Consider the following 13,890-nt stretch of genomic DNA (forward strand, 5'->3'; position numbering starts at 1 on the left):
GTGTCTGTCTTTCTCTCCCCATCTGTTTTCCCCTCGTCTCTCAATTTCTTTTTTTTAATTTTTTTTATTTTAAAGAGTTTTTTTTCTTAAAAAAAATAATATAAAGTTATAAAAAGCGGCGGCAGCCTGGGGCCCGGATCTGGAAAGGAGGAGGTGCTGGCGGCTCCATTGCAGTGGACAGGCACTTTCTCATTAATGGGCTTTTGACTTCAGTGTGGAACACTTCTCTTCAAAGGCAAGGGCTGGGCCTGGCTTCTTGCGGCGCACAGGACAGGCCACATCGGCAGGGGCACCCACCTGGCAGTGCTTGGTTTTCACTGGCCGGCAGTAAGTGGCCAAGTTTTTCTGCTTCTTTGCTACCTCCTCCTCAGAGAGACAGTTGGTGGGCAGGGCCTTGGTTGGGTGTCCAGATACTCCCCGGCCATCCAGCTGAGAAGCCTTAATGGGTATGGGGGGATGAGGGGAGGCCCGACAGTCCAAGGGTCCTGCCCGCTTCACGCGGGGCCCCACCGTCCCATTCAGCCCCACACTCAGAGCTGTTTTAGTCTTGGCTGAGAGGCCCCGGCAGCCAGAAGGTTTGCCTTTTCCAGTGGGCTCCAGGATGCAGGTCCGTTTGAAAGTGGTGGGGCCAGGGGACAGCTTTCGTTTTCGAGAAGGGGCCTCCGAATCAGCCCCGTCCTTGCCTTTGGATGACTTGCTGGCCTTAGAAGGTGGGAGCTTGCTGAAGGATGGGGATGGCGTGTTGGCAGGCAGTGGTGAGGTGATCGCCTGGCTCCCGCCCATGCACTCTGCCTGACTGCAGGCAGCCGCCACACTGGGGGAGCCTAAAGGGTAGTTGGGGACAAGACTGTCCTTGATGGGGGGTGTGGAGGCTGGGCAGGCAGGTCTGGGGGGTGGGCCTGGAAGGCGAGGGCAGCTGCCAGCAGAGGATGGGCTCAGGGGAGCAGACGGGGGAGCTAACAAGGTGGGATGGAGGCTCAGCCGCTGGCGGTATTTTCTTCTACATGTGTGAGTTGAGGTGCCGCTCCAGCATGGAGCTAGCTCAGTGCTGAGCAGAACCGGTCCAGCCGGCGGCTAAATACATAGCATCCTGGACTCACCAGCCGGCTCCCAAAAGTGCAGAACGCCTGTGGTCTCGGGGGCTGGATTGCATAGTGGCAGTCAGGGTAGAGGTGGAGGTCATCAGATGTCCCCTCCTTCTCACTCTCCTCACTGGAGGCCTGGGCCCCACCCCGGGGCAGAGGGAAGGGGAACAGGCCTGGGTTCACATCACCACCACAAGGTCCTTCATCATCCAATTCACTCTCAGAGGAGGCCCGAGACATGGGCAGTGCACAGAAGGGGTAGGCCTGCTTTGCGTGTGAGAAGGTGTTGCTGGGAGTAGCTGCTGCTGCCACAACCTGGACTGAGAAGGGAGGCTCTTGGGAAGGGCGCTTGAGAGCTGGCTCCTTGCGCCCTGGGTTCTTTTCCTTGGGGAACTCCCCTTTGCGGGAGCTGGCCTTCAGCTCTGCCACCAACACATCAAAGTCCTTGGCACGGCCCTGGACCTCCCGGTGCTGGTGCACCGAGTGGATCTAGAATACAGCAAGGTGGAGAAGTAGGGGAGGGTAGTGTGAGCTGAGCTAGAGTGAGAGGCAGCAGTGAGCTCCAGCCTGGGCAAGTGGAGAGAGAGGGGTTATGAGTGTGTTTAGGGGCAGGAATCCACTCCACAGGGATGAACACTCCCTTGGGGGAGGGGGAGGGTTTGGCAATCACCCCCTGCCTAGTGTCCCCACCTTGGGTCCAGTGGGGTCAGTCTCCTCTCTCCTGCTTGGTCAGGGTTAGACTCTCACCCAGAGCCAGATTTGGAACAGCACAGTCCCTTCCCATGCCCAGGGCCCCAGTCCCTCACCCTGCAGTGGGAGTGGGGGTTACCTTGCAGGTCAGCAGGCGGGTACAGATCTTTTTGGTCTCAGGATTTATGACCCCACACTACCTGTTGAGATCACACTCCTTCCCTGTGGAGGAAGTGGTTCCCATGAGCCCCAAGGCTATTCCAGAATCGTCTCTCAATTTCTGTCTGTCCTATCCAACAACAGCAACAACAACAAAAAATGGAGAAAAAATGGCCTCCAGGAGCAGTGGATTCAAGCCCCACCGATAACCCTGGAGGCAAAAAAAAATTTTTTTTTTTTCCAAATTGATATACCTCTCACTAAAAGTTTAGGACCAGGGAGACAGCATAGTGCTTATGCAAGAAGACTTTCATGCCTGAAACTCTGAGGTTCCAGAGTCAATTTCCAGCACCAACATATGCCAGTGCTAAGCAGTTTTGATTAAAAAATAATAATAATAATAGGGTGGGGGAGATAGCATAATGGTTATGCAAAGAGACTTTCACGCCTGAGACTTCAAGGTCCCAGGTTCAACCCCGGGCACCACCATAAGCCAGAGCTGGTAAGAATTTAAAAAATGGGGAGTCGGGCTGTAGCGCAGCGGGTTAAGCGCAGGTGGCACAAAGCGCAAGGACCGGCATAAGGATCCCGGTTCGAACCCCGGCTCTCCACCTGCAGGGGAGTCGCTTCACAGGCAGTGAAGCAGGTCTGCAGGTGTCTATTTTTCTCTCCCCCTCTCTGTCTTCCCCTCCACTCTCCATTTCTCTCTGTCCTATCCAACAACAATAATAACTACAACAATAAAACAACAAGGGCAACAAAAGGGAATAAATAAAATAAATATATAAAAAAAAGAATTTAAAAAATGTGGTCCAGAAAGTTGTGCATTGGATAAAGCATTGGACTCTCGAGCATGAGGTCCTGAGTTCAGTCCCTGGCAGAACATGTACCAGAGTGATGTTTGTGGTTCTTTCACTCTCATATCTTTCTCATGAATAAGTAAAATCTTTTGTTTTTCACCTCCAGGGTTATTGCTGGGGCTCAGTGCCTGCACCATGAATCCACTGCTCCTGGAGGCCATTTTTTTCTCCTTTTGTTATTATCTCCTTTTATTCTCCTTTTGTTCTCCTTGTGGTTATTATTGTTGTTGTTGATGTTGTTCATTGTTGGATAGGACAGAGAGAAATGGAGAGAGGAGGGGAAGACAGAGAGGGGGAGAGAAAGACATTTACAAACCTGTTTCACCACTTGTGAAGCGACCCCCTGCAGGTGGGGAGCCGGGGGCTCGAACCAGGATACTTAAGCTGGTCCTTGTGCTTTGCTCACATGCGCTTAGCCGCTGCACTACTGCCCGACCCCCAAATAAGTAAAATCTTAAAAAATAAATAAATAAATAGGGAGTTAGGCTGTAGCGCAGTGGGTTAAGCGCACATGGCACCAAGCACAAGGACCGACATAAGGATCCCAGTTCGAGCCCCCGGCTCCCCACCTGCAGGGGGTTGCTTCACAAGTGGAGAAACAGGTCTGTAGGTGTCTTTCTCTCCCCCTCTCTGTCTTCCCCTCCTCTCTCCATTTCTCTCTGTCCTATCCAACAATGACAACAACAACAATAATAATAAAAAGCAACAACAATGATAAATGACAAGGGCAACAAAAAAAGGTAATAAAAAGAAAAATAGTCTCCAGGAGCAGTGGATTTGAGGTGCAAGCACCAAGCCCCAGCAATAACCCTGCAGGCAAAAAAAAGAGAGAGAGAATTAAAAAAAAATTAATAATAATTTTTTTTAAATAAGATATTCTTCTCAAAAAAGATTCTGGGCATAGTAATTGGAAGACTACTGACCAGTATCTGACCCCTGTCAGACAACTTTAGATAATGTTCTATCTCTCGGCTTGAATGGAGCGAGCATAATACTGCTTTATCTGATTAATAATGGCAAGTAAAACCTCAGTAGTTAGGATAAATGTTGTCATAGTGGGCCTGAGTGAAAATCCTGACCTGTGTCTGAGTTTAATGTCTTGAATCTCATTTCAGTAATAATTTTCTTCAAAGGTCCAGCTCTAGAGCAGTGTGCTTCCTAGTAAATGACTCTGACTCTCCACCCTAGGCTTTAGATGAATTTGCAACCAAGTTAATCCAGAACAACCACTATGCAATGGAAGACGTGGCTACCCGCCGAGATGCTGTAAGTTTCTCCCTCTTCACATGTCTTCATTTCTGTGCATGGAACCCCTTCCGATGTCGCAGCTCCTCTTGAACTAGGAATCTTTAAGAGTCCCAACTGGAGATTTACATGGATCCTTGCTTTGCAGCTGCTGAGCCGCCGCAATGCTCTTCATGAGCGAGCCATGTATCGCAGAGCCCAGCTGGCCGATTCCTTCCACCTGCAGCAGTTTTTCCGTGATTCTGATGAGCTTAAGAGTTGGGTCAATGAGAAGATGAAAACAGCTACCGATGAAGCTTACAAGGTTAGCCTTTCAAGTAGCAATTGATTAGTGAGCTTAAGTGGTCCTATAGATAAATTATAACTAGGAAAAGCAGGGGGACTTGCACATGCTTCACGATTTCATGTAAGCTGATCATTTTACACATCCTGCTATAAAGATGACGGTGGAGGTAATATGAGGTAACTTGACCTACTTGGGTTCACAGTAGAACTTCCTTACACTGTTGGCAGGACCCATCCAACCTACAAGGAAAAGTGCAGAAACATCAGGCTTTTGAGGCTGAACTCTCAGCAAACCAAAGCCGTATCGATGCCCTGGAAAAGGCTGGGCAAAAACTGATAGATGTGAACCACTATGCCAAGGATGAAGTGGCAGCTCGAATGAATGAAGTCATCAATTTGTGGAAGAAATTGTTAGAGGCTACTGAACTGAAAGGTAAGAGAATGCTTCCCTGATGGTGATGGTATGTTTTGGAAGTTAAATATCCCTTCTGATGACTTGGAAGCAGGCACAGTGATAAAGCAAATGGTGAGGTCACAGATTTGATTCCCACCATCACATATGCCAAAGTAGTACTCTGCTTCTCCCCCTTCCTCTCTCATTACTAAGTATTTATATAAATTATAGTCCTTCATGGTGAAGTGATGAGAACTTCCACCTAGAGAATGTAAGGAGGGCCTTGGGTTTTTTATCTTGGCTAATGTGGTAAGTGTAGTTGAACATGCTGGATGTTGAGGGGGCTTGAGTGAGAAGAGAATGATTTAACCAACTAGCTGTGACTGAACCTGGGCCTGGTCACTAAAAGTTAAAGCTCAGCTATGAGCCAAGAGCATTGACTAATTCTCAGGTGTCCTTGTCTTCTGGGTGTTCGAATGCTTCTATATATATATATATATATATATATATATATATATTCCCTTTTGTTGCCCTTTTTTTTATAGTTGTAGTTATTGTTTTTGTTATTGATGTTTTCGTTGTTGGATAGGGCAGAGAGAAATGGAAAGAGATGGGGAAGACAGAGAGGAGGAGAGAAAGATGGACACCAGCAGACCTGCTTCACCACTTGTGAAGCGACCCCCTGCAGGTGGGGAGCCGGAGGCTCGAACCAGGATCCATATGTGGGTCTTTGCGCCATGCACTTAACCCGCTGCGCTACCTTCCGACCCCCGTAAGAATGCTTTTTTTAAAAAATTTATTTCTTTATTGGGGAATTAATGTTTTACATTCAACAGTAAGTACAATAGTTTGTACATGCATAAAGAATGCTTTTTTTCCAATATTTTTATTTATGATTCTATAGAGATAGAAATTGAGAAAGGAGGGGAGATAGTGAAGGAGAGAGACAGAGAGACACCTGCAGCCCTGCTTCACCACTTCTGAAGCTTTCCTCCTGCAGGTGGGGACCAGGTGCTTGAACCTGGGTCCTTGTGCACTGTAGTGTGTGAATTTAACCAGGTGCGCCACCACCTGGCCCCTGCTAGAATGCTTTTTTTTAAAGATTTTTTAAGAAATATTTATTTCCTTTTTGTTGCCCATGTTGTTTTTGTTGTTGTTGTTAGTGTTGTTGATGTTGTCTTTGTTGGATAGGACAGAGAGAAATGGAGAGAGGAGGGGAAGACAGGGGGAGAGAAACAGACACCTACAGACCTGCTTCACCGCCTGTGATGCGACGCCTCTGCAGGTGGGGAGCCGGGGGCTCGAACCTGGATCCTCACACTGGTCCTTGCACTTTGCACCACATGCACTTAAACCGCTGCACTACCGCCGGACTCCCTAGAATGCTTTTTTTTTTTTTAATATTTATTTTCCCTTTTGTTGCCCTTGTTTATTTTATTGTTGTTGTAGTTATTATTGTTGTTGCCACTGATGTTGTCATTGTGGGATAGGACAGAGAGAAATGGAGAGAGGAGGGGAAGACAGAGAGGGGGAGAGAAAGATAGACACCTGCAGACCTGCTTCACCGCCTGTGAAGTGACTCCCATGCAGGTGGGGAACTGGGGCCTCGAACCAGCATCCTCATGCTAGTCATTGCGCTTTGCGCCACACACGCTTAACCCACTGCGCTGCCGCCCGACTCCCCCTAGAATGCTTTTTAACCAACTGCTAGTTAAGCATGTAGAAGGTAGAACAGAGCTGGCAGTGATTTTTCTTTGTGATAGAGGCTAAGAAGTCTGTAAAAAGGGAGTCGGGTGTTAATGCAGAGGGTTAAGCACAGGTGACGCAAAGCACAAGGACCCGCATAAGGATCCCAGTTCGAGCCCCTGGCTCCCCACCTGCAGGGGAGTTGCTTCACAGGTGGTGAAGCAGGTCTGCAGGTGTCTATCTTTTTCTCCCTGTCTCTGTCTTTCCCTCCTCTCTACATTTCTCTCTGTCTTATCCAACAACGACATCAATAACAACAATAATAATACAATTTTTAAAATGGGCAATGAAAGGGAATAAATAAATATATATATATTTTTTAAAGTATATAAAAATCCTTGAACCATAGTCCTTCACCATTATATCAGGGTTTTTCAGCAATACTGGTAGAAAGAAAGTATTTACAGGTAGAAAATCAGGTTTGGTGGTCTGAGAGATGGCGCAATGGATAAAGCATTGGATTCTCAAGTACGAGGTCCCGAGTTCACTCCCCAGCAGCACACGTACCAGGGTGTTATCTCGTTCTCTCTCTCTCTCTCCTCCTATCTTTCTCATTAGTAAATAAATAAAATACAAAAAAAAAAAAAGAAAATCAGGTTTGGTGTGAGGGAGATAGTATGCCTGAGGCTCCTAAGTCCCAGGTTCAGTCCCCTGCACCACCATAAGCCAGAGCTGAGCAGTGCTCTGGTGTTTCTCTCTGTGCGTGTCTCTTTCTCTCTGTATCTCTCTCAAAAATAAAATTAATTAAAAAAAAGAAAATCAGGTTTGGCCTTTTTTTCTAGGAATAAAGCTTCGTGAAGCTAATCAGCAGCAGCAGTTTAATCGCAATGTTGAGGACATTGAACTGTGGCTATATGAAGTAGAAGGTCACTTGGCTTCAGATGATTATGGCAAAGATCTTACCAATGTCCAGAACCTTCAAAAGAAGCATGCCCTGCTAGAGGCTGACGTGGCTGCTCACCAGGTAGAGTGTGAAGTGGACTCTGTCGGTGGGATAGTGAATGCAGAAACAGTAGCAGTGAAGAATGGCAAGTGGGTTGGGGAGTTAGCATAATGACTATGCAAAAAGACTTTTCATGCCAGAGGTACCAAGGGTCCCATGTTCAGTCCCCCAACACCACCATAAGCCAGAGCAGAGTTGTTTGGCAAGTAATTATAAGACCAAACTAGTTTGGGGGGAATGAAATATTCTGGTATTCTGTGATAACACTACATGCCATTTGTTGTTGTTTTTTAATATATTTATTTATTTATTTATTCATTCCCTTTTGTTGCCCTTACTGTTTTATGGTTGTAGTTATTCTTGTCGTTGTTGGATAGGACAGAGAGAAATGGAGAGGGGAGGGGAAGACAGAGAAGGGGAGAGAGAGAGACAGACACTTGCAGACCTGCTTCACCACTTGTGAAGAGACTCCCCTGCGTGTGAGGAGCCGGGGGCTCGAACTGGGATCCTTACACTGATCCTTGCGCTTTGTGCCACGTGCGCTTAACCTGCTGTGCTACTACCCAACTCCCACCATTCATTTTTGTTCATCACTTGAAGCTTTCTTTTTTTTTTTTTTTAATTTTTATTTATAAAAGGGAAACACTGAAAAAACCATGGGATAAGAGGGGTACAACTCCATACTATTCCCATCACCAGAACTCCATATCCCATCCCCTCCCCTGATAGCTTTCCTATTCTTTATTCCTCTGGGAGTATAGACCCAAGGTCACTATGCTGTGCAGAAGGTGGAAGGTCTGGCTTCTAAAATTGCTTCCCCACTGAACATGGGTGTTGACAATTCAATCTATACTCCTAGCCTCTCTCTCTCTTTCCCTAGTGGGGTGGGGCTCTGGTGAAGTGGGACTCCAGGACACATTGGTGGGCTCGTCTACCCAGGGAAGTCCGGTTGGCATCATCTTAGCAACTGGAACCTGGTGGCTGAATCGAAAGTTAACATATGAATCCAAACAAATTATTGACTAATTATCAACCTCTAAGACTGGAATAGTACAGATGAAGAGTGGGGGGGGTCTCCTTTTTTTTTTCTTCTTCTTTTTTTCTTTTTGCCTCCAGGGTTATTGCTGGGGCTCAGTGTCTGCGCCATGAATCCACTGTTCCTGGAGGCCATTCCCCCCCCCCCTTTTGCTACGCTTGTTGTGGTTATTGTTGTTGATGTCATTTGTTGTTGGATAGGACAGAGAGGAATCGAGAGAGGAGGGGAAGACGGGGAGAGAAAGATAGATACCCGCAGACCTGCTTCACTGCCTGTGAAGCGATTTCCCTGCCAAGTGGGGAATCGGGGGCTTGAACCAGGATCCTTTTGCTGGTCCTTGCGCTTTACGCCAACGTGCGCTTAGCCTGCTGTGCTACTGCCTGACCCCCAGGGGTTTCTGTTTTTATTTTATTTTATTTTTTAAATTTCTTTATTGGAGAATTAATGTTTTACATTGTATAGTAAATACAATAGTTTGTACATGCATAACAGTTCTCAGTTTTCCATATAACAATACGACCCCCTCTAGGTTCTCTGTCATCCCTCTTGGACCAGAATTCCCCCTCCTCCCAACCCCAGAGTCATTTACTTTGGTGTAATACGCCAGTTCCAGTTCAGGTTTTACTTGTGTTTTCTCTTCTGATCTTCTTTTTCAACTTCTGCCTGAGAGTGAGATCATCCCATATTCATCCTTCTGTTTCTGACTTATTTCACTTAACATGAATTTTTCAAGGTCCATCCAAGATTGGTTGAAAACAGTGAAGTCACCATTTTTCATAGCTGAGTAGTATTCCATTGTGTATATATACCACAGCTTGCTCAGCCACTCATCTGTTGTTGGACACCTGGGTTGCTTCCAGGTTTTGGCTATTACAAATTATGCTGCTAGGCACATGTGTGTACACAGATCTTTTTGGATGGGTGTGTTGAGTCCCTTTGGATATATCCCCACGAGAGGAATTGCAGGATCACATGGTAGCTCCACTTCTAGCCTCCTGAGAGTTCTCCAGAGTCTTTTCCACAGAGGTTGGACCAATTTACATTTCCACCAGCAGTGTAGGAGGGTTCCTTTTGACCCCATAACCTGCTGCACTATTGCCCGACTCCCGGCGCGGGGTGTGTGTCTCTGTTTTGTAGATAGTTAGTAGGCCTATTTTAGTTACATTCCAAAGGGCCCTTGACTATACTAGTTTTTTTCTCCTTGAGCCTGACATCTGATTTGTAGGTGGATCCAAGTTATTGTCTGGGGAGATAATGTCATGGCTGAAAAAAAGGACCAGGAAGCTGGATCAGGAAAGAGAGTAGCTCCCAAATATGGGAAAGGTATATAAATATTATGGACTGTAAACCCTATCTATTTGATCTGATTTGGGGCCCATATTCAGCTTAGGAGCCTATGTGACCTCTGCATCCCTGTAGATCTGAGCTCACGTTCTGTGGTCATGAGTAGGAAAGTTCCAAGCTGCCCCAATTTCTTTTCCTTTTTTGTTTTTTAAGATTTTATTTATTTATGAGAAAGATAGGAGGAGAGAGAAAGAACCAGACATCACTTTGGCACATGTGCTGCTGGGGATTGAACTCGGGACCTCATGCTTGAGAGTCCAAAGCTTACCACTGCGCCACCTCCTGATCTGCCCCAATTTCAGGACCTATCTGCCTCAGGTGGAAGATAAGAGTATGTTGTCCAGCCTCCCTTCAGAGGATGGAACATTCTCGTTGTTGATCCACATTGAGGGCACTTAAAGCTTTCTGTGAGCACAAGGTAATGAAGCAAGGTGGCAGAATGGCTATTCTCAGAGTGGAAAAAGAAGCATGATGATTATGCTCATATACAACTTAACCAGAGGCTGGGCAGTGGTACACACGGGAGAGGTCACACATTACAATGTTCAGGGACCCTAGGTCAAGCTCCCAGTCCCTACTGGCAGAGGGGAAGCTTCACAAAGCAGTGGAGCAATGCTGTAGGTGTCTTTCTTCTCTCTCCCTATACCTCTGCCTCTCTATTTCTACTCTATCAGAAGAAGAAAAAAAAATCACTAGGAATGGTGGAATCATTGTGTGGGCAACAAGCCCCAGCAATAATCCTTGTGGCAGAAAAAGACATCTGAAGTCATATAGTCAGCCTAGTTATAATAAAGTCAACATAATTAGCTGACAGTGACCTAAACTTTTAAGACTCTTCTATCTCTTTGCTAGGACCGAATTGATGGCATCACCATTCAGGCCCGCCAGTTTCAGGATGCTGGTCATTTTGATGCTGACAATATCAAGAAGAAGCAAGAAGCCCTTGTGGCCCGCTATGAAGCACTCAAGGAACCAATGGTTGCCCGGAAGCAGAAGCTGGCTGATTCTCTGCGTTTGCAACAGCTCTTCCGTGATGTTGAGGATGAGGAGACGTGGATTCGAGAGAAAGAGCCCATTGCTGCATCTACCAACAGAGGTCAGTCTTCGGCCTTTTTCTTTTCTTTTCTTTTCTTTTTAAGTTTTTTTTTTTTGCCTCCAGGGTTATTGCTGGGGCTTAGTGCCTGCCCCATGAATCCACTGCTCCTGGAGGCTATTTTTTTCCCCTTTGTTGCCCTTGTTTTGTTGTGGTGGTGATTATTGTTGTTGTTGTTGTTGAATAGGACAGAGAGAAATTGAGAGAGGAGGGGAAGACAGAGAAGGGGAGAGAAAGATAGACACCTGTAGACCTGCTTCACTGCTTGTGAAGTGACCCCCCTGCAGGTGGGGAGCCGGGGGTTTGAATCAGGATCCTTACGCTGATCCTTGCGCTTTGCGCCATGTGTGCTTAACCCGCTGTGCTACCACCCGACCCCCGGTCTCGACCTTTATGATGTAAAGGGGCATATTTCAGAATGAACAAATTTAAACTTAAAGTAGAAACTTTAATTCCAGCTTAAATGGAACTGCCTTGCTGTGCAGTAACCCAAGTCCCACAGCATTGGCGTTCTAGAGTGTGTGTGTGTGTGTGTGTGTGTGTGTGTGTGTGTGTATGTGTATGTGTCTATCTGTCTCTCTTGTCTAAATGGCAAGGTAGGGCTGGGGAAGTAAAATAATGGTTATGCATAAAGACTTACACCTGAGACTCCAAGTTCCCAAGTTCAGTCCCTGACACCAGCATAAGCTAGAGCTGACTAGTGCTCTTGTAAAAAAAAAGAGAGAGAGGGAGAGGGAGAGGGAGAGGGAAGAGAAGAGACTGGCTGGTGGCTCATCTAGTTCTAATGCACACATTACAGTGCACAGCATCCAGATTCAGGCGGTGTCTCTTCTTTCTTTGTCTCCCCTTTCCCTCTCAGTCTGTCTCCTTGCATTATAAGGAAATGAAATATTTTTAAAAAATAGTGATAAAATAAATGAAAAAGCAGCCCAGTAGCTGTGAAATTGTGCATGCAGAAGGCCTTGACTCCTCAGTAAATTGGATGTGTGTGTGTATGAGTAGAACTGGAAGTTGAGAGCAGTAATACTATCTCCTGATGACTTAGATAACTAGAGAGTCCTTTCTGCTTTCAGGCAAGGATTTGATTGGAGTCCAGAATCTGTTGAAGAAACATCAAGCCCTACAAGCAGAAATTGCTGGACATGAACCCCGTATCAAAGCAGTTACACAGAAGGGGAATGCCATGGTGGAGGAAGGTATGTGATTGTCATCAGGGACGTGGCTTGGCTTTTGCTCATCCGATCCCTCTTTGTTTTCACATATGAACGAACATCAGGTTAGACGGGTTGAATGTTCCTCTTCTCTCCTAAGTGTATGGTCTAGATCAGGTCTTGACCTACATGACCTGAATTTATCGTGAGTCAAGTATACTGTTTCCTCCTGACAAATTGTGAGGCTCAGATAAAAACAAGCTGTGAAGAGCCTAATGTACACAAGTCTTAGTGCCTGGGGACAATGGGAGCTGTGTTTTTTGTTTTGTTTTGTTTTTAACTCTTAATAATATCACTAACACCAACATGGCACATCTGTTTCTTAGAATTTAGATAGAGGTTATAGTTTCAGGAGGCAAAAATGACCATATCCGTTAAAAGCTGACACTTGCAGGGGGTAGGTAGTAGCATATGTGTTACAGTGCACAATGACCTTGGTTCAATACCCCAGTCTCCAGCTGCAGGGGGGAAGCTTCATAATTGATGAAGTAGTGCTGCAGTTGTCTCTATCCTCCCTTCTCAATTTCTTTGTCTCTATCAGAAAATTAAAGTTGTTTTTTTTTTTAATTGACACATGAGCCTCTCAAACCTTAGAATTATGTGCAAGGGGGGTCAGGCAGTAGCGCAGTGGGTTGGGCACACGTGGTGCAGGGCGCAAGGACCAGTGGAAGGATCATGTTTCGAGCCCCTGGCTCCCCACCTGCAGGGGAGTCGCTTCACGGGCAGTGAAGCAGGTCTACAGGTGTCTGTCTATCTCTCCTCTCTGTCTCCCCCCCATTTCTCTGTCCTATCCAACAATGATCACATCAGTAATGATAATAATAATCACAAAAAAACAACCAGGGTAACAAAAGGGAAAAAATGGCCTCCAGGAGCAGTGGATTCCATGGTGCAGGCACCGAGCCCTGGCAATAATCCTGGAGACAAAAAAAAAAAAAAATTATGTGCATGAACATCAGTTCAAGCCCCCTGTCCCCGCTTGTAGTGGGGAAGCTTCATGAGCAATGAAGCAATGTTGCAGTACCTCTATTTCTCTCTCTCCCTTTTGCCCACTTTCCCTTAAGTTTCTCTGTCTCTATTCAAAATAAATAAAACTTGGAATTATGTAAGGCCTAGCTTACTAGTAGAGAATGCAGGTATGTGAGCACACATCCTTCTGTGGCATGTCATGGAGCAAGCTGTCCTCTTTGCCTTCCAGGTCACTTTGCTGCAGAGGATGTGAAACTTAAGCTTAATGAGCTAAACCAGAAGTGGGAGTCTCTGAAGTCCAAAGCCTCCCAGCGGCGGCAGGACCTAGAGGACTCGCTTCAGGCCCAGCAATACTTTGCTGATGCTAATGAAGCTGAGTCCTGGATGCGGGAGAAGGAGCCCATTGTGGGCAGCACTGACTATGGGAAAGATGAGGACTCTGCCGAGGTACACAGTCTTACAGGCCCACCTATGGCTGGGACCAGGAAACTGGTTAGGACAGTGACCGGGATGTTCAGTGGCCCATTTTATCTTACAGTGTTTTAGCATCTTCCCTCCACACACACACACTTTTGATGATGGAAATCCCATCATGTCAGATGAAGAGAGATGTTGGGCAACCTGTCACCTACATTTAATCAACAGCATTTGCTACTGTTGGTGCATACGTACAGGAACATCTTTTTTTTGCCGGTCATCTTTATTGACTGGAACTCTTAAAATTCTATTCATAAAGGTCTCAGTATACTTCTCTACTCCTTTTCTGGTTAGTCTTCACAAAAACCAGAATGAATGGCTAGGAGAGAGCTTACCCAGTAGGGTGCTTGCCT

The 13,890-nt window shown here is 46.2% G+C and overlaps 1 protein-coding gene and 1 pseudogene across 11 annotated transcripts in view; one reads left to right on the forward strand and one right to left on the reverse strand.

Moving 5' to 3' along the window:
- Positions 1-13,890, forward strand: part of SPTAN1 (spectrin alpha, non-erythrocytic 1) — a 107,149-nt gene that overhangs the window by 43,915 nt on the left and 49,344 nt on the right. For all 11 annotated transcript variants that reach the window (XM_060200293.1, XM_060200290.1, XM_060200294.1 and 8 more), the window contains 7 exons: positions 3,983-4,060; positions 4,188-4,343; positions 4,553-4,757; positions 7,247-7,428; positions 10,640-10,883; positions 11,954-12,076; positions 13,290-13,507. In XM_060200293.1, coding sequence (XP_060056276.1) covers positions 3,983-4,060; positions 4,188-4,343; positions 4,553-4,757; positions 7,247-7,428; positions 10,640-10,883; positions 11,954-12,076; positions 13,290-13,507 — 1,206 coding nt within the window. The remainder of the gene's footprint in view (positions 1-3,982; positions 4,061-4,187; positions 4,344-4,552; positions 4,758-7,246; positions 7,429-10,639; positions 10,884-11,953; positions 12,077-13,289; positions 13,508-13,890) is intronic.
- Positions 69-2,019, reverse strand: LOC132540802 (ataxin-7-like protein 2; annotated as a pseudogene).

This window comes from Erinaceus europaeus, chromosome 10, assembly GCF_950295315.1.
Source record: "Erinaceus europaeus chromosome 10, mEriEur2.1, whole genome shotgun sequence".
Taxonomy (NCBI): Eukaryota; Metazoa; Chordata; class Mammalia; order Eulipotyphla; family Erinaceidae; genus Erinaceus; species Erinaceus europaeus.